The sequence below is a fragment of the Acomys russatus genome, chromosome 13 (genome assembly GCF_903995435.1).
Source record: "Acomys russatus chromosome 13, mAcoRus1.1, whole genome shotgun sequence".
In the NCBI taxonomy this organism is placed as follows: Eukaryota; Metazoa; Chordata; class Mammalia; order Rodentia; family Muridae; genus Acomys; species Acomys russatus.
This window is the reverse complement of record NC_067149.1, coordinates 12,617,122-12,637,304: the sequence shown is the minus strand read 5'-3', so window position 1 is coordinate 12,637,304 and position 20,183 is coordinate 12,617,122. Positions and strand designations below refer to the sequence as shown.

Below are 20,183 nucleotides of genomic sequence, written 5' to 3'. Positions count from 1 at the left end.
CTTGTTTTCATCGGAGACAAATTCATCTCAGTTGTTGTTTTTATTTTCCATTTCAGGTACATCTTTGGAGGCGGGGCTTCCAAAATAAAATATAGGACTGAGGTGGAGTTCAGTAGCAGAGTGTCAGCTTAATATTCTGGAGTGTCCCCCTCCCCCACCCCCGTTTCTATTCTAAGCACTTTCCCAATAAAAGCACACCCACCCACTCACACCAAAAGACACTCCTGTCAATGTAGGGCAAAAGGCATGAGCTTAAACTGTAAATCAGAGGCTGCAGCCTGGGGCTGCCCTAGAGCGCCGTGTCGGACGAGGGGTCCTGCTGCGCCCCCTGGCGGGAGTAGAACTCGTCCGTCATGCTCTGCGGGATGCGCTTTAGCATCTCTTTGGGGAAGATGCGCAACAGTTTCCAGCCTAGATCCAGGGACTCGAACACCGTGCGGTTCTCGTAGGGACCTGGGTACCACGTAGGAGGTGAGGTGAGGTCCAGGCTCTCCTGGCCCTAGCCCCGCCCCCCCCCCCGGCCTGGCCCCGGCTCCCGCTGCGCCCCACCTTGGTTGATGAAGTTCTTTTCGAACTTCTGCAGGAACTCCAGGTAGAGCAGGTCCTCAGAGGTGAGCGCCTCCTCCCCGACCACTGCTTTCATGGCCTGCACGTCCTTCCCGATGGCGTAGCAGGCATACTACCGGAGGGAGCGTGGGCTCACCACCCCCGCAGAGTGAGCTCCCCCTGCTGGAGACGTGCTTTGCCCCCGCCCCCTTCCACAGGACCTTCTAGTTCAGTTGGGGTTCAGTGCTTCATCTTCTAAATCTAGTTACCTGCATCCACTACCCGTCTCCTTACCAGCTGGTTGGAGACATCTCCGTGGTCTTTTCTGGTCATGCCCTCGCCGATGGCCGACTTCATCAGCCGTGACAGGGAAGGGAGCACGTTGATGGGGGGATAAACCTACGGAGCACAAGAGAGGGGCAGGTGACAGGACCCAGGCTCTCCACACCCTTCTCAGGAGGCTCCGACTCATTCTACAGAAAAGTGAGCAGTGAGCGGGCCGCACGCCACCTGCGTTATTCCCCATAGATTCTAGGCCTCAGTTACCAGGTGGGAGAGAGTGAGGGTTGTCTACATAGGTGAGTCCGTGCAGGAAGGAAGCTCCAGCCAGGAGCAATGAGGTGAAAGTAATGAATTAAACTCTTTCTACTTCAAAACATTTGATCATTTGTACAAACAAGTTGAATCTTAATAGCATCTGTGTGTTTATGTGTGTGAATGTGTGTATGTATGTGCATATGTATGTGTGTGAGTGCATGTGTGTGTGTGCATTTGTGTGTGAATGTGTGTATATGTATGTGTCAGTGCATGTGTGTGTGTGCATTTGTGTGGGGTGGGAGAGGTGTGTGTGTGCATTTGTGTGGGTGGGAGGGGTGTGTGTGCATTTGTGTGGGGTGGGAGAGGTGTGTGTGTGCATTTGTGTGGGTGGGAGGGGTGTGTGTGCATTTGTGTGGGTGGGAGGGGTGTGTGTGCATTTGTGTGGGTGGGAGGGGTGTGTGTGCATTTGTGTGGGGTGGGAGAGGTGTGTGTGTGCATTTGTGTGGGTGGGAGGGGTGTGTGTGTGTGTGCGCGCGCGCGCGCGCACGCGCGCGCGTGCATGTTTTGAGAAAAGATCTCTTATATATAGCCCAGCCTATCTAGACTCAAACTTGCTTTGTAACTAGAGATAATTTTGAGCTTCTGGTCTTCCTGCCTCCTCCTTGCTAGCTCTAGGATGACAGGCTTGTGCTAGAATTACAATGCTGGGGTCAGAACACGGGGCTTCCTACACGCTCACCAGGATCATAAGTCACTGACAACTGACCTACACCCTCTGCCCTATTATCTTTATTTAGTGTCACCAAAGCAAATAACTGTAACAGGAAGAGAAAAGCCTTACATTTAGTGCTTTCCATATGCTTCAGATATGCTAATGTATTTATGTATTTCTCTCCCCCCCCCAGTACATTGGTGCAATACATAAAACATGGACCCAGAGATCATTTTCTCAAGTTCTATGGTCAATTGGGCTAGCCTATGGATAGCTGCGAGCACAGACTCCTGCCGGTGTGACTTGGGCGGTCCTCTCCTCTTTCTTGCACAGGAGTGATACATAACGTTTTTTCCGCTGGCTTTAGTGGCAAGGCACAGATGTTCGGGTAAGGGGGCCGATATTGGAAGGAAACAGTACCTGGCGGTTGTGTAGCTGTCTGTCCACGTAAATTTGTCCCTCTGTGATGAAGCCAGTCAAGTCTGGGATCGGGTGGGTGATATCTGCAAGCAAATGCCCTGTCCTCAGCGTGGGAGGCTGGGTTCTCATCTGCTCGGGGACTGCTTTCAGTATGGGAGTGATGGGGTGGTGGGTGGAAAGGGAGGGCAGTTTCTGGAAGGGTGGGGGTGCTGGAGGCTACCGTCATTGGGCATGGTGAGAATGGGGATCTGCGTGATGGAGCCACCCCGGCCCTCCACACGGCCAGCTCGCTCATAGATGGTGGCTAAGTCTGTGTACATATATCCAGGGAAGCCACGGCGCCCTGGCACTTCCTCTCGGGCAGCTGAGACCTGCAGTATCCACAACAGTGGCTATGTCAGCAGGTGAAAGACTAGACTCAAGAAGGGAGATTAGAAAATTGGACTTGGGGGGGGGGGAGAAGAGAAACCGGCCAGCCCGTGACTGAGCCCTGAGAGGAGCAGGCGCAGATCTGTGAACTCTTTTGTTTATAGGGGTGGGTGTGAGACCGAGAGAGGGACACCTGTCAATCAACACACCTCCCGCAAAGCTTCCGCATAGGAGCTCATGTCGGTCAGTATGACCAGCACGTGCTTCTCACACTGGTAGGCAAGGAACTCAGCTGTGGTCAGTGCCAGGCGTGGGGTGATGATCCGCTCAATCCTGGAAGCCAAGCATGGCAATGCTGAGAGCCCAGAGGCCCAGGCCTGAGCCCCGTGAACCCCAGAACTGAGCGTAAGGTCAGCTGGGAAGATGGCATGTGCGTGGTGCAGAGGAATGGATAAGATGGGCCCAGCCCAGGCCTACTGGCCAAGACAATGGTTCTCGAGAGTGGTCCACCGTCTGAGGTGAGCCAAAAATGTCCCTTTCCTATGTGAAACTCTCCTGAGCATGCTTCCTTTAGCTGGCCACTTTCAATTCCAGGGCTCCGGCCCTGTGGATCTTCCCTTAGCAATGCCATCCCAGCCCCTAGAATCCTGGTACTTAGTTTGGGGGTACCCTTAGTACCCTGGATAGTTTAAATTTCATTCATGTGAACCCCAGATTTAAGATGCCATCTTCAAAACTTTCAAAAGAGAGCATTTTCTAAATAAGTGCCACAAACAATGGTCTCTCCAGCGATGACCTTGTGGAGGTGACTCAGGGCTGAGGTTCTGGCTCCCTAGCTTGCCCCAGGCCTCAGTTTTCCTGTACAACCAAGGGTTATTCTCGCAGCTCTGACCCATGGCTGTAGTTCTGGGATGTCCTGAACCCCAATATCTCAGGTCTAGGGAAGGATCAGGTCCCAAAGGCAGTCCGAGCATAGGAAAAACTCACGTAGGGTCATTGGCCAAGTTTAGGAAGAGGCAGACGTTTCCCATGGTTCCATTCTGCTCAAAATCTGACTTGAAGAACCTGGCTGTCTCCATGTTCACCTAGACACATAGCAGGAGAGCTACCAGCAGGCCATGTGGCCAAGGGCAGGGCTTAGTCACACCCAGCTTTTTGCAGCAAATCTTGGGGACCAACCATCTTAGCAGCCACTGGGAGCCCTTGGGATGCCTCAAGGTCACCCCGCCCTGGCCACTGAATCCATCCCTGCCCCCATTGGTCATGCTGTGGTCTCTGCCTCCACAGCGGCCTGCACTTTAGGGGCTTCTTGGGATGCAGGGCTGGCATCTCTCATCAGAGTAGGCGATGCCAGAGCCAAGCCAAAGGGCTGCTTCTCACAGCTCCCAGAGCTGGTCTCCAGGTTCCCTTACCCCCATGGCTGCAAAGACGATGGCAAAGTTGTCCTCGTGGTAGTCCAGCACGGCCTTGGATTTCTTCACCAGGCCAGCTTGGCGACAGATCTGGGCAGCAATCTGAGAGGAGATGGGCTGTCAGGGTCAGAGCCCTGTGTCTGGCCTGCTGAGCATCACTGAGGAGGATGGGTGGTTAAAGACTTTGCATGGAGTCCAAGCCCTGGAGTGAGGGACTGCTTTGGATCCTGCAGCCTTTCCCAGGGTTGGGGATGGTCTGTTCTTTTGGCTCCTAAGGAGCTGAAGGTACTTGTCATAGGGATCAGGGCAGAGCCCAGAAGAACAATAGTCTTGGTGTGAAATTGGGCAGATTAGCTTAGGATAACTGAGCCGTTTGGAGGCTGCCCCTCCCACAGCCTCCTGTGTGGCTGTGAGACTATAGTGTGTGTGTGTGTGGCTGTGAGACTATAGTGTGTGTGTGTGTGTGTGTGTGTGTGTGTGTGTGTGTGTGTGTCTATCTATGAGAGCCCTCCGTCCCAAACCAAACCAAGATGTGTTGGGGAAGAAGACTATTGAAGGGCTGGAGAGATGGCTCACTGCTGACTGCTCTTCCAAAGGTCCTGAGTTCGATTCCCAGCAACCACATGGTGGCTCACAACCATCTCTAATGTGATCTGATGCCTTCTTCTGGCCTGTAAGTGTACATGCAGGCAGAGCACTGTATATATAATAAATAAATCTTAAAAAAAAAAAAATAAATAAAAAACAAAACAAAACAAAACAAAAAACCCAAAGCTTTCTCTTCCACCTGACTTAGAAGCAGTTAGGTTCCTTTCCTTTTAAAAAAAGAAGAGGAGGAGGAGGAGGAGAAAGAAGAAGAAGGAGGAGGAGGAGGAGGAGATGACTATTGAAAGAGAGTTGACACAGTCAGGAGCAGTGGGTGAGGAAGGGATATTTAGAAAGTGTCACGCCAGTAGCTCTTGTCTGGCGGTGGCGTCAGGCCATCACTAGTACAAGGATTCTGCTCAGCAGAGCAGGGCTTCTCCACTGGACTCTACTTGGGCTCTCTGAAGCCAGCAAGCACCTCATTCACTAGGGAAAGCATGCAGCCATTCCCTGGGGGCAGTGTGTGATTGTGCGTGTTGAGGGTGGCTCTCATGCAACCCTGACCCTGAGCTGCCAGGAAACACCAGCCAGGGTGGATGCTGACGACTCCTACTCTCTACTTGGCACAGAAGTGCTCAGTGCTAGCCAAGAATCCCGGGCTTCCTCTTGTCCCTGGTCCTTGCTTAATCATCCCTTACCTCATTGTGAGGGAGTCCAGCCGCAGAGAAGATGGGGATCTTCTGGCCACGAGCGATGCTGTTCATGACATCAATGGGGGAGATTCCCGTCTGGATCATCTCCTCAGGGTAGATTCGGTCATGGGGATTGATTGGCTGGCCTAGAGGGGGGTGGTCATGGAGCCAGGGTCAGCCCTTCCCTGCACCCCCAACCCCCACGGTCTCTTTCGGCCAACCAGCCTGTTCAACCAGCCTAACCGTGACCCTTCTGCAACTATGGGTCTCTGCTCTAACTGTGGGGGGAGAGGGGGTAGTGCCACCCAGGCGCAAGTGCCACCCAGGCAGCCATAGCTCTTGCGCATATGAAATGCAATTTAAAAGGAAATTTCCTTTTTGGGGGGGGGGGTGTCGGTTCAAGTTTAAACAGCCATGGGTCCATGCTATCTTAGACAGCATTGCCCTAGTGCACCTTAGAAGCAGGTGGCAGGAAGTGAGGCCTTTAGCTAGACAGCCCTCCTCAACACTGAGACACCTGAATGGTGATCAGAGGACCAGAGAGGGCGGCTCAAAGATTATGTGGGGTCAGATGTGTGCTTTGCCACTAGCTTGCTGTGTAGCCTTGGTCAAATGAGTGGGTTCCACAGGCCTCCATTAATTACTGCCTCAGAAAACTGATGGGCTGAGGTTTGGGGAGTCAGGAGGGTCTCCTTGGGAATAGCTGGGGTCCTGGGAAGGGATCTATCGCTGCTATGAGTCTCCCCTACTTAGGAGAGAGCCTAGGGAGCTGAAGGCTACAGAGGATGCTTGGAGGTGCTGTGCGATGATAAAATGGAGTTCTGGGGGCAATTTTTGGGGTTCTATGGTGGATCTGGGGACAGGGAGGCCTTTGCTTATCTGCCTGTTCATCTGACCAGCCACGGACTGTGTAGGACTTCCAAGGGTAGGTGGCAGAAAGGATGGCCTGGGCAGGACAGTTGCTGGGTGTATGTCCTCCAAGCCACACACAGCTTCCACTCTCTCACCATTGATGTCCAAAAATTCCTCTGCCATGACAGCAGGCCCTTTGTCAATGGGTTTGCCAGAGCCATTGAAAATCCGACCTGGGAGGGACAAGGGGTTCAGGAAGGTGTCAGGGCTGGCTCCCAGCCTCTGCACGGCCCCCAGTTCCACACATTCCTCTAGAATCCATCATCCTGTGCTCCTTGCCTCCTCAGCCCCCAGCCGCCCACAGACTGCACACTTCTCTGACTGTCCCTGCAAGGAGCAGGGCATCTTCCTTCCTCTTTTGGGAATTTTCACAGACAGGCATTTTAGAGTGACCCTGTCACTGGCCCGGGACCATGAGCATGTTCTATATATTGGGCCCTGTACTGGGGATGGGAGCTAGAGAGAGAAAGTATAACTTCCAGCCTCAGAGGGCACATAGGAAACATGCCTGTACAGGCTGTGAAGGGCGTTGTGAGAGGAGCACCCGGCCTGCCACCCCATTCTCACCCAGCATGTCCTCTGACACAGGAGTCCGCAGGATGTCCCCTGTGAATTCACATGTGGTCTTCTGAGAATCAATCCCTGAGGTCCCTTCAAACACCTATGAGTTAGGAACCGTTGCTTAGGGGCTTGCCTGGAAAGAGTGGGGCTTCCCACGGCAGGCACTCAGAGTGCACAGCTCTGAGCAGGGTATTCTCTGGGAAATAGATCCTTGTAAGACAGCACAGGGCCTGTGAGTTCACTCTTGTCACTGGCGCCCGCACGCACGTACCTGAACAATGGCTTTGGTCCCAGCCACTTCAAGCACTTGGCCACTCCTCTGAGTCCCATCAGGAAGAGTAAAGTTGACAATCTCAGCATACTGGGCAAACTGTTAGGGAGAAGAGCCACCTAGTGTGAAGGGCCTGCCACCTCCCCATGTCTCCTTAAGCTACTGTTTGTCTTCTTGTGCCCCATGTGGGGAAGGAGATTTTGTTTGGGAAGGGGTACTCTGGGGTGAACTGTGACTTTAATCAGAAGGTAAAGCCAAAGCTTCCCCCTTAGTGCATCACAGGCAAGCTGTGAGCATAACATCAGGCAGGGGTGGGATGGGCACAGTAGCACAAAGTGGCCATTGCGGCCACCCAGGTCTCCTGAGCACCAAGGAGGAGCACACTTGTCACCAAAAAAAGGATTCCCTATTTTCCAGGTGTCACCATGAACCAGTGACACCCATTCCTGATGTCTGTGTAATGCTTAGGAATCTAAACACAAGTCAGGTTAATAAACAAAATATATAAAGGACTTCTATGATGAGAAAGACTTGATTAAAGCTTTGAATAGGCATTTCTCTAAAGATACAGATATGGCTAGTAGTCAGGGAGCAACATGTTCATAGCCATTCTCCTTAGTCAGTAAGAAAATGAAAACCAAAACCATGATGAGCTGCCACTGCACACCTGCTAGGGTGGCTGTGATCACCACCACCACCAGCAGCAGCAGCATCTCCACCATCATCAGCATCTCCACCATCATCATCACTATCACCATCATTATCAGCATCTCCACCATCATCATCACTATCACCATCATCATCACTATCACCATCATCATCACCAGCAGCAGCAGCAGCATCAAGGCAGATAACACATTACTGAGGATATGGAGAAATTGGGACCCTCTTACTCTACTGGGTGGAGAATAAGCCAATGCACTTTGTGTATAACACACTAAAGAAATAACACAATTGTTTAACGCAATGCAAAAATAACACACAAGGCAAGGTGAAGTTTTTCAAAAGGTTAAAATGGAGTTACATTCGACCTCAGCAGTTTTACTCTAGATATCTACCTGAGAAATAAACACATATATATTCATATAAAATATTGAATGTGCATTCTCATGGAAGCATTATTCATAATAGAAAAAAGAAGGAAGGGAGGGAGAGAGAGAGAGAGAGGGAGAGAGAGAGAGAGAGAGAGAGAGAGAGAGAGAGAGAGAGAGAGAGAGAGAGAGAGAGAACAAGGTAGTGCTAATGGATCCAGCTCCAGAGGATCCACTCTCTTCTGGTCTCTGTGAGCATTGATCATGTACGTGTGCACGCACAAATAAAAACAGAATAACCCTTCAAAAGAAAAAGAAAAGAAAACAAATAGCTATTGGGAAAATAAACCACAACAAGCTCTACTAATCAGATTCAGAAAACAATAAAAGAAATGCACATATAATGAATAAAGACTCAGGAGGATACAACTCAAACCAGAGCCAATTGAAAATAATAGAAAGGCAGATGATCTTATCTTTTTTTGGTGAATGTCTCTCTGTGTAGTTCTGGCTGGCCTGGAACTTGATGTGTAGACCAGGCTGGCCTTCAACTCAGAGTTCCACCTGCCTCTGTCTCCTGAGTGCTGGGATTAAAGCTGTGCACTGCCTTTCTTGGCTGATTCTGTAAGTTTAAAATTTAGCGCATCGGCCACTGAGAGTTGTGTCAGGAAATTCTAACAAGCAAGGACAAAGAATTTGAAATTTTCTTAAGCTTTTCAAAGGCCTTGGGGTGGGGGTGGGGGGCGCACTGGGTTTAATTCATTTTATGAGGCAAGCATGACCTTGACACAAAAATAAAACCGTTATGGGAAAATTGTAGGCTGTCTGCTCACAGTCAGAGATCCCAAAATCTTAACTGACCATTCACAAATAAGGTCCAGCAATTATAAGAAGTCCAGGTCACAAACCCAAAGTGGGGGAAAAACAGAAAAAAATTAAAATGCAGGTAAACACACAGCACTGATTTCAGGAGCCTGAGGTTACTCGAACAGGGAACACTCTGGTGAAGTTCATCTTATTAATGAATTAAAAGATTTTTAAAAATCAATATCCTAAAAGTTGGAGGAGAGAGTTTAAAAAGTGTCTATGGGGTCCTGGAGATGGCTCAGTGGTTAAGAGTTCACAAGATCCTCTAACTCTTCTGATGGCACCTGAAAAGAAAGAGGAGAGAGAGAGAGATGGGTGTGTGTGGGGGTGTGTGGGGGGAGACAGAGAGAGACAGAGAGAAGTGAGAAGGGGGAGAGAGAGATATGGGGGGTGGGGGAACACAGACAGACCGGGACGGGGCTAGGGAGATTGCTTAGTCAGTAAAATGCTTACAGCAACATCACAGATAAGACCACATTCAAGGGCTGCAGGGATATGACATGGGTGGGGGGCGGGGCGGCGAGGGGGGCCGGGAGATCCTCCCACAGACCCTCTGGGAGCCAGATCACTGCGCTTTTCAGAACAAGCACTCCCGTCCTGATACCAATATTTATCTGTGTGTTTATTTACTTGCGGTTGGTGGGAATAACATCCAAGGTGGTGAGTTTGCTAAGCACTCACTCTGCTCCCGAGACACACCTTTAAATACAGTTACCCTTTGAACATACCATTCTCTCTGTAGCTCTGTCTTACAGCAACGAGAGTCAGTATGAAAGGATGTGCACCCGTGAACTGTTTGTAACAGCAGAGCCCGCAAACGGAATGGGATTGCTCAATGAATCCGCATTAGCTGCCCCCACCCCTTTGCCTGACAAGAGCAACTTAAAGGAGGGCTTGTTTTGGCTCACGGTCTGAGAGGGTACAGTCCATCATGGTGGGAAAGGCTTGGGCAGCGCTTGAAGTGGCTGGCCGCGGAAGAAACGGGTTCTGGTACTCAGCGTCTGTTCTACCGTTCTTCTTTTTATTCACCCCGGGACCCCACCTAATGGGACGGAGCTATTCACATTTTGGGCAAGTTTTCCGCTCTCAATGGCACCTCTCTGGAAATGCCCTCACACACATTTCCCAGTGGCATGACCCTTACGTGATTCTAAAATCCAGTGCAGTTGACGTTGAAGATTAAACCTCACAAATATCAGTATACTCAGAAAAGCAACCTGATGGGTCACCATCTAACTTAGGGCACAGGTGTCTCTCCGCACCTGCGCTGTTCACCTACATATGAGCATAGATCGCGGGGCTCACGGCACTGGAGACGAAGGGACAGATGTTAAAGGTCTTTCCTTTGTTTTTCTGGGTAGAAGAAGAATGTATTAGTTTTACTATTAGAATACAATAACATTTAATGATATGTTATAGTGCCGGAAGTTACCATCCCTGTGGCTGTCATTCTGTCCCCTGATGGCCACAGACTAGTGACCTAACCGGTGTCGGGGGAGTGGTGGATAGACTAGTAACCAGAGTGGAGCCACTCTCCCGGGCCTTCCCTGCTCAGATTTTCAGCGATGACGGTCACTGAAGGCGGTTTTGATTGTCCTGACGAAAAGACACGAAGGTCCTCTTCTCTGAGCGGTCTGTGAGCCACCGCCACGTGGGGTTGCTCTAGGAGAGGCCCTTCTCAACCCTAATTGCTCTTAGGAGGCAAGAGATAGGGAAGCGCAGCATTTTGAGATTTGACCACAAGAGGGCGCCCAAGAGCGGAGAGACAAAGGAAATTTCGTTTCTACCGCAAAAGTCCCACTTTCCCCATCGTCCCTGCTCCCTTCCGTGTGAGCCTGGGACTCTGAAACCGCAACTGTCCTCTCACCCGAAAGGACGGACTGTCAGCCGGAAGAGGAAAATCTCAACGGAGAATACCAACTTGGGCCTAAAAGAAACCAGGCCGGCTCAACAAAATCAGACAGGGAGAGAAATGCAGCTCAGGATAGAGTGCTTGCGAGCATAAAGCCCTGGGCCCTGGCCCTTGAGTCAGGGGAGGGAGAGGAAAAGGGAGAGACTAAGTGATGAAGGTGGGCCAGTCCAGGTAGAAGAGGATTCCTAGGGCCAGCACTCACCCCAGGCCCCCATCTCCGCAGCCCTGGGCTCTTTACAGCCTCTCACAGACAAAGCTTGAAGAAGAAACCTTGCAGGCGACTTGAGGAGTGACAGAGTTAGGCAGAACAACACAAAACTTCTGGATGGACAGCTTAAAAGAAATCCTGGATATAGCCTAGGGGGCCAGGAAAGGGACTGAAGAGTCTTACCTTGACCTGGTCCAGCACCACCAGAGGTCCATTAACGCTACACACGGTCCTGTAGGCTGGGGGAGGGGAGGGATGTGTGAGGGTCTCACCCTTAAGTCCAACCATGTTCTGCCTCCAAGAGAAATGTATGCATGCACGTGCATGTGGGGGGGGGGCGGATGCATGCGCGCGCGCACGAGAGAGAGAGAGAGAGAGAGAGAGAGAGAGAGAGAGAGAGAGAGAGAGAGAGAAAGAGAGAGACATCCTCTGTCTCCTGCCCTCTCTGCACTCCCACCTCCTCCTCAGCCTGGGCCATCAGGGTCATTAGCTGTGACAGCGCCAGCCACCATTGCTGTAAGGGTCAAGCCCCTGCCACAGACCCCCCACTGTCTCGACACCTGCAGGATGCTGGAGGAGGGCAAGGGGGCAGAGGCCTCCTCAGAGTCCTGCCCAAGCCTGCTGAGCTCTCCACCCCATGTGCTTCCCCTCTAGCCTCAACCCCCCACCTCACCTACTCCCTCTTCCCAACTCCACTTCAATTTTCCAAAAAGTTCTGGGCCGCAGCTGTGGCCTCCTGGGCCTTTCCCCAGCCCGCCCCCAGCCTCCTCCCTCCCTTCACCCTGCACTGATGGGCTCTGTGGGATAAGGTACTGCAGCTTCTGCTTCCTCCACCAAGCCCTGGCCGGGTCCCACCAGCTCACTGGACATCCTTGGGTGGGGTGGGGAAGGAGGGGGAGGGGGGGGCAGGAGAAGGGAAGAGTGTTACCAAGAAGAGTGTACACACACACAGAGAGACACACAGGCACACACACACACACACACACACACACACACACACACACACACACACACACACAAGAAGAGAGCTCAGCTCCCAGGGTGAGATCTATGGACTGTTATCTAGGAAGCTTACCATTGGAGGCCACAGTTCCTTGTCTGTGGTAATGGGGTACCATAGCTAGTCTCTCTCAGGGATCAGGGATTCTGGGGGAGGGTGCACCAGTAACCCAGTGAAGACAAGTTGATTTGGCCAGACCAGATGAGTGGGGTGCTGGAAAGGAACTGAGTCACCCACAGAAACAGGGTTCGGGGGAGGTGGGCACAGTGAGCCTGGGACTGGAAAAAGCCTGGCTTAGGGTCCTTGACATGATTGTAGTAAGTGTGGGGGAAGGGCTTGCCCTGTGCTTGCCCTCAGCCCATACCGGCTCATAGCATGGCTGGTCCCAGAAGAAGCCAGTGTCCCTGAAAAGACCAGTCCTCTGCCGATTCCTGTGAGGACCCAATGTGCAGACTATCTGAAAACCTCAAGGCTGAGCCCAGCCACGGTGGCCAGAGGAGGGTGTCCCACTCCCCACCAGAGCTGCCTACTGCCCCTGTACCAGATACCTGCCTTCTTCCCTCTGCCCCTGAAGGAGCTCCATCTTTATCAGAGGCAGGATCCAGAAGACATGTCCCTCCTGAGGTGAGGGGCCAGCTGCCTACCCTGAATTTGTCCCCTCAGGCCAGCCCTGTCACCCATCCCCAATGGCTCCCCCTCAGCCTCCTCCTGCCCCTGCACCCATTTTCACAAGAGGGCTACATCATCAGGCGCATTTCCACCCCCCCCCATCCACCCCCCCGCAGGCTCCTTTTCCTTCTCTTCTTCCACCTCTAGGATCCTTGGAAGAAACCCACACCGTTCCCCACTTCTTAAAGATCAGCCCAGGGCCAGCTCCTTCCCTGTTCCCTGGGGCTCTTTCCTCTTCCTTCCTTCCTTCCTTTCTTACTTTTTTCTTTTCTTTTTCAGTTTTTTGAGACAGGGTCTCTCTGTGTAGCCTTGGCTGTCCTGGACTCACTTTGTAGACCAGGCTGGCCTCGAACTCGCAGCAATCCACCTGCCTCTGCCTCCCGAGTGCTGGGATTAAAGGCATGCGCCACCACTGCCCCTGGCCTCTCTTCCTTTCTTTAGGCACTTCTGTTCTAGCTGTTGGATGCCCTTCAGCTGCCACTAGGCAAGGCAAATCAATGACAACCCCAACTGAGAGCCTAATATCAAAGGGACAGAAAAGGCAAGGCATGACTGAACTATGTGAAACTCCAGGGACATTAAGATGGTGACCATCAGGCTGGCCAAGGGAGATAAAGAGCAGGACGGGTGGGCCATGTAGAGGCCAAGATGGACAAGTGAGGTGCAAAGGGGATGAAGGGTCAGTGAGATGAACCTGGGACCAGACTGGGTGCTCAGGGAAGAGACACCTTCAGGTTAAGGGGAGCCTTCCAGTCAGCCCCCCAGGGAGTTGGGGAAAGTGCCCATGGCAGAGTTAAAAGAACTCCTTCTTTCTAGCTGCTCAGTGCCTTGAGGGACAGACAGGAGGAAGATGAGGCACAGCTCCTCTGGGCTGGCTGCCCATGTGGGGAGAGCTGTTAGGGGTGGGCTCTGCTGTGCTCAGCACACTGGGCTGGCTGAGTTCTGGAAGGCTCTAACTGGTTCCATCAGCTCATCATTCCCATATCAGAACCAACAGGTGCCTCCACCTTAGCCCCAAACCAAGAGAGAGCCCTGATGCCCAGCACAGGGGCTGTGCTCCCAGCTCCTGCCTGCTAATGATCACAGAGGAAAACAGGAGAAAGAATATTCAACCACTGTGAGGCCTCTGAGTCATCCCAGCACCCCAGCTTCTGTCCAGGCTGCAGGATCCATCCCCAACTCTAGCCAGGAATGGCAGAGTGGCTGGAGTGGGTGTGTGCCTAGAGCATAGTATGGAGTCTTCACTGTAGAAAACTACTCAAGAACCATTTTCTGGCCGGGGGGTGGGGGGGGGTGGGGGGGGGGGGGGGAGGGAGTGGCGCACGCCAGTACTCGGGAGCCAGAGGCAGGTGGATCAATGTGAGTTTGAGGCCAGCCTGGGCTACAATGCGAGTCCAGGACAGGCAAGGCTACACAGAGAAACCTTGTCTTGAAAAACCAAACCAAACCAACCAACCAAACAAACAAAAACCAAAAAAGTACCATTTTCTGTTCAACACTGACTGTGAGTCCTCAGGCCTTGCCCTTGCCTACCTTCTGCAGGATCTTTACTGCCCAGTGTCTCCTGAAAATCCCCAGAATCACAGACTGACGCTTTGAGGGGTTGTAGACCCCAACATGAGACGAGACCTTTTCTCAGAGCCATCTGGTTCTATTGGTATTGGTGTGTGTGTGTGTGTGTGTGTGTGTGTGTGTGTGTGAGAGAGAGAGAGAGAGAGAGAGAGAGAGACAGACAGACAGACAGACAGACAGACAGACAGAGACAGAGAGAGACAGAGAGAATTTCATTCTACAGTCCCAGCTTCCTTCAAACTCACTCTTATATACCAGGCTGACCTCGAACTTGTGGTCATCCTCCTGCCACATCTTCCTGAGTGTTGGAAGTATAGGTGTGCCAGCATACCCAGCTTTGAATGGTCCAGTTAGGACTCAGGCAAAGGGAAACTGAGCAACACAGATGTTCTTGGCTGGTGGGCACCCCGACTGTGTCCCTTGCATGGAGACATTAACTAAAGTGGAAAGAGTCAGCTGCTTCTGGGGCACTCGGGGATTATGGCCACTGCCCACCCAGGGATGTCCCACTTGACCCTGAAGAAAGAAACAGGGTGATGAGCTGCCAGGAGAAAGCTGGAGCTACTGACCTCAGGGCAGTCCCTCAATGGGCTTTCCCCAGACTCAGCAGACACTCTGCCCACCCCCTTCCATTGTCTCTGACACTGGAGTTGCTTGCGGGGTTGCAGGGTGGGAGAGAGCTCCCTCCCTACCCTCACTGCCCCACAGCCTTCAGTGAAAGGCTCAGCAGGGCTCCTACAAGGCCCTAATTAGCGCAGGCCCAGCTACACCTGCAGTGTCCTGCCTCCCCCCCACATCATCTCCCCCACAGCAGGCTGGAGGCCAGGGTGGGGGCAAGCCCAGGGCAGCAGGTCCTGCTCCTTCACCCCCATCCCAGTTGTTGTTTGGGGGGGCGTGTCTCGTGAAGGGGTCTCCACTACAAGATTGGTCTTAGAATCAGAACCTGCCTGTTAGCACCTTACTGTAACTTCCTCCCCTTTGGCTCTCACACCCTGGATGAATGACCTGACCTGACTCCATCCGTTCATCTTGTCACTTTGCACTTTTGCACAAGCTGTACACCCACCTCCCCCTACACCGCAAAATGCTCCCCCATCTACCCAGCAACCACACTGAAGCTACATCTCCTTCAAAGTAAACAGAGGCCTTTGGGAGGAGTAAGGGAAGTTCCTCTGGGCGAGGAGCCCTGCTTCCCAAGGCAGATGCTGCTAGCACTCACATCTGTTGTTCCAATTCTGCCCTGCCCCTACGTTCTGGCCAGCTCTGTCCATCAGCCCAGCACCACTCTTCCAGCCATAGCTGAGCCCTATGGTGGCCACAGTCACCTCTACACAAGGCTACAAGAGCCCTGGGGCCCCTGACTCTGGGCTGGGGCCATCTACTGGGCTCCCTCCCTCATTCTCCAGCCTGAGCTAGTGACTAAAGTTTCAGAGTAGAGGACCTGGCAGCAGGGGAGGAGGGCAGAGGGAGACATCTGGGGAATGAAGCTCATCCAGGCTGGAAGGGTATCCTGGAGGGCTAGCCCAGCTGTTGGGGGATAGCCTGTGGTAAGGTAAGGGGACCATGGCAGAACCTGGAGAGCATCCTTCCATAGCCTTTGCTCTGTCACTTGAGTGGGGGTGGGAGGGGGAGGTGAGTGTCAGAACCTACAGGGTGTTGACAATAAATAAGTCTCAGGCAGGAGGAAACTAGTAAGAGGCAGCTCTAGCTTGAGCCCTCCCACCTGGACGGAAAAGTGGTGGGGCGAGGGGAGGCTGTACAAAGGTCGGTCCGGGGTGTACCAGGAGATCCCTGTATGGGCACATTCCAGAAGGAAAGCTGAGCCTGGATGTCCAGACTCCTGCCCCACCCAACCTGGCAGCTCTCCTTTGCCCACAGGTGAGAGGGCCTGCAGGGGGCAGGGTATCACATAGCCCAAGGCCTGGGCACAATGGGGCCCTCTCTCCACTGATTTCTGGGCCCTTGTGACCCAAGCTTTTGGGGGCGGCAGGGGGAAGGGAAGACTATCTCTGGACTCTGTATGTCCATAAGGCAGGGGCCTTCAGACCTCCTTGAGAAACCTGGCCTGCCCCCCCCCTTCACCTTTTCTGTATAGAGTTGGTGTACACTGTGCCTGTCTTACCCTCAGCTAGTCCTGGCGCCCAGGACTCTGCTTGTTGGAGGCTGAAAGGCACTGGTTGCCCTGTGCTCAGCTGTCAGGTGCCCCATATGTATACTGTACCTCCTCTGTGCAGCTGGGTGGCCCTGGAGCCAGGGTGAAGAAGGGATGTCTGTGTCTAGCTCTTTCCCCTCCCCTGGCACACCCTGTTAGGAGCCTCAGGCTCTGCTCAGCTGGGGCCACTCAGGCTGGTTTCCGCCAGTGAGCTAGGCTGCCTGAGACTACCGAGCCAAGGAGAGTGACATTGGGCAAGAACATGGGGGGGGGGTGACTTTGACCCTGTGGACCTTCCCTGGTTTTCTGTCCCTGACACTGGTGTGGCTCACCCCTACAGATCAAGCACAGAGTTGCCTACTGACAAAATGAGAAGGACACACGGTGTGTAAACAAGTATACGCCAATGGTATACACACAGTACCACAGTTACACATCATGGATCCACATGGGTTCTTGCCCCTTAAACACACAGGTACATTATATCCAAACAGACACACACACACACACACACACACACACCTCACCTCCACCCTGTGCGTACAACAAGCATGCTGCTGTACAACTCGTGCCCCTCCCCCAGGGGAGAATGCCGTTCTAGTAGGATGCTTCTGTGTACAGTTTCTCTCCCCTAGGAGGTAATGCAGGCACCCATTGGTACAGCACAGTGGGTGCTAAATTCCTCAAGCCCAGTGCCCACTGCCCGTACCTCTACACAGTCACTGCAGATCCATTTGCTCACTCATACAAGCCCATGTGTGTGTTTGTCTCCGCCCCCCCCCCCCCCCCCCGCGCGTCTCTCCATCTCTCTTTCTCTCTCTCCCCCTTGGGTTTTAGATGGGATCTGATAATAACAGTTGCTACTCATCCCTCTCCTTTGGGGCGGCCTGAATGGGGCCCCCATGCCTCCACCTGTAGAGGTGAGACATGTATAAGCTATGCCAGAGCCCCCTGATTTCCCTAGGTCTTGGTCCTCTTTTTCTGAGGCAAAAAGCAGTGATCCCAGCAGCCTGCTCCCCTCAGCAGCTGGACATGACTACTCACTGATGCGGGGATGGGTGATGTAGTTCCGGGTCACAGCCTGCATGTGCTCTCTGGCTGTGGCTGGGTCAGAGCTATTGCTAGCGAGTCCCACAGGCCTGCAGTCTACTTCCATGGCCATGGCGTGTGGAGAGCTGGAAGCCCGTGGTGTCTGAGAAGACTGGTGGCAACTCTAAGACTCCAGTTCCGGCTGGAGCTGGGGCAGACTGCTCAGCCTGTGCCAGCAGCCACCCCTCCCCTTCCTTCTGTCTCTGCTTCCCCCCCCCCCTCCTCCCGCCAGGTTGACTGTAAACAGGGAAGCTGGCATGCACCAGCTCCCAAGGTTTCTCACGCACAGCACAGGCTGAGCAAATCCTGTAGTGGCTGGCCCCCTCGGGTGCTGAAAGCTTGCAATGAAGGGCAGAGCAAGGTGCAGGGCACTTTTTCTAAACTCTGTGCCCAGATGTCCCTCAGCATAGCAGTGTGGCTTCAGCTTTTCCTTCTCCCGACTAGTCCTTGTCCCCATCGTATGGCTCCGTGTGCCCTATTTCTGGCAGGTTGTCTTCTTACTGCCCTCCCAACCTGCACCCTTTGTCCTGAACCATACCTGGGCACTGTTCCCTTTCCAATTCCACCATCTTATCTTTTTTGTTTGTTTGTTTATGTGTTTCATTTATTTTTTTTTTTCAAGACGGAGTTTCTCTGCTTAGCCTTGGCTGTCCTGGACTCACTTTGTAGACCAGGCTGGCCTTGAACTCACAGCAATCCACCTGCCTCTGCCTCCCGAGTGATGGCATTAAAGGGGTGCGCCACCACACCCGGCTCATTTTGTCATCTCTAGAGGCTCATCTCCTGGCCAGTTACAGGCCACCTCTTGCAGGAAGCAGCCATGTTCCTTGGCGCGCTCTCTCTCTGTGCTGTCCTCCCTGCTCACTCTCTCCAGCTCTGGTCCATTTTGGGTCTCTGCTCCCTCTCTCACGTCTCCCATTCTGTCAAAGAAGTCTTCTTCTGTTGGGGGCGGTGTGTGGCTGCAAAGTAGCAGAATCCTGATCGCATGCCTCCATGAATCTATACGGCCGATGAAATGATGTAAGCTTATGCCTATGGCCCCCGTGTTACTTTTCTGCGTGATATTATGTGAGAAATTAAAAATTATGGGTGTGATGGTTAACTTGGCTGCCAACTTGATAGGACCTCGAATCATCTAGCATGGTATCATCAGCCCCATCCCTCAACTCCTGCCACCACCATGCCTTTCCTACCGTACTGGATTTGCAATCTCAAATGATGAACCTTTTAAAAGTTTCTTCTTACCAGGTACTTTGTCATAGCAATGAAAAAGTAACTAACGCAGACAGTTGGTACCAGGAGTGGGGTTGTCGCTATAAACCTGACCGTATAGTTCTTAGGCCTCTAAAACTGGTCTGTGAGAGGAATGTAGGAGAGCTGTTCAGCCCTATCATGGGGTAGGAAGAGTTTGGTGGGCTGTCTTGATGGAAGACCAGATGCTGAGAGATATAGGAACAGTTAAAAGCCAGCACATGAAGTTTCAGAGGCTAACAAGTACTTTATGAGGAAATGGGCTGGAAGTGATTCATACTATGTTCTGGAAAAGAATCTGAACTTATTCTTCCCATGTCCTGAGAATTTGAGTGAGACGGAATTCAGAAGTAATGGACTAATCTGTTTGGCAGAGGAAAGCTCATGGCAGGGTTGGTGGTTTGAATGAGATTGGCTTCCTAGGCTAATATGTTTAAATACTAGGTACTTAGTTGGTGGAACTGTTTAGGAAGGCTTAGGAGGTGTGGCCCGGGGGTGGGCCTTGAGGTTTCAAAAGATTTGCGTCATTCCCAGTGTTCTGTCTCTGCCTTTTCCTGTTGATGGGTCTGGATGTGAGCGTCCAGCTGCAGCTCTGGCACCACAGCTGTCTGCCTGCTGCTGTGCACCCGACTGTGATAGTCATGGACTCTAACTCTCTGAAACTATGAACTCCAAATAAAATATCCTCTGCATTGCCTTGGTTGTGGTGCCTTATCATTGCAATAGAAAATTAATGAAAACACCAGGACATCATTTAGGCTGTCACATGGTTCCTGCTCAGTGACCCTATGCAGGTCTGCAGTGAGAGACAGCGGCACACCGAGCAGAGATATGAAAAGAGTGTTAGAAAGGTTAGAGCCATTAAAGAGACATATGGCATTCTGTCTGCACTGGGACACTAGGAAATGGGCTCGGAAGGCAAACCCACCCATCAGACTGCCCAACTTGTGAAAATGCAAATTCATTTGGCCAGAGACAGCTTGCTCTGAGAAACCCCCTGAGAGTTTTCAGAGAATCGGCTGCTGAAGAGCACAGATCCCACTAGAGGTGAGGCAGGAGGGGCCAGAGCACATCTCAAGCCGACAGCAGAAGCCAGCATCAGCATCCATACGGTGATGGTTTTACAGGCATGCAAAATGCAAGAGTTACAAGGTCATGGAGGGTTGTGCCAAGGTTCTAGAATGCTGTTACTGCCAGGTCATGCGTGGGAGGTTCGAGTCCCCTGCAGGGAGGCCCTGAGAAGGCATTGCAGGAAGCCGTGAAGGAAGGGAAAGCTTACGTTGTAATGGAGATGCTAGCGCCCTTCATGTCTACTGAAGAAAAGCTGTAGGCACAGCATGGAGTTAGCCCAAGACAGATGCTTACATGTGCTACAAGTGGCAGAAAGATGGGATCCAAGCCCATTGGCACCTCAA

The 20,183-nt window shown here is 52.4% G+C and overlaps 1 protein-coding gene across 1 annotated transcript; it reads right to left on the bottom strand.

Moving 5' to 3' along the window:
* On the bottom strand, positions 1–17,672 carry Atp6v1b1 (ATPase H+ transporting V1 subunit B1). Its single transcript, XM_051154810.1, has 14 exons — positions 17,473–17,672; positions 11,219–11,274; positions 7,018–7,116; positions 6,753–6,846; positions 6,281–6,358; positions 5,280–5,419; positions 3,997–4,098; positions 3,572–3,669; positions 2,794–2,917; positions 2,436–2,586; positions 2,216–2,298; positions 841–945; positions 550–679; positions 1–453 (listed from the first exon to the last, which is right to left on the bottom strand). The coding sequence occupies exons 1-14, from the start codon at positions 17,588–17,590 to the stop codon at positions 290–292; spliced, it is 1,542 nt and encodes a 513-aa protein (XP_051010767.1). The 5' UTR covers positions 17,591–17,672; the 3' UTR covers positions 1–289.
* Positions 17,673–20,183: the final 2,511 nt, after the last annotated feature.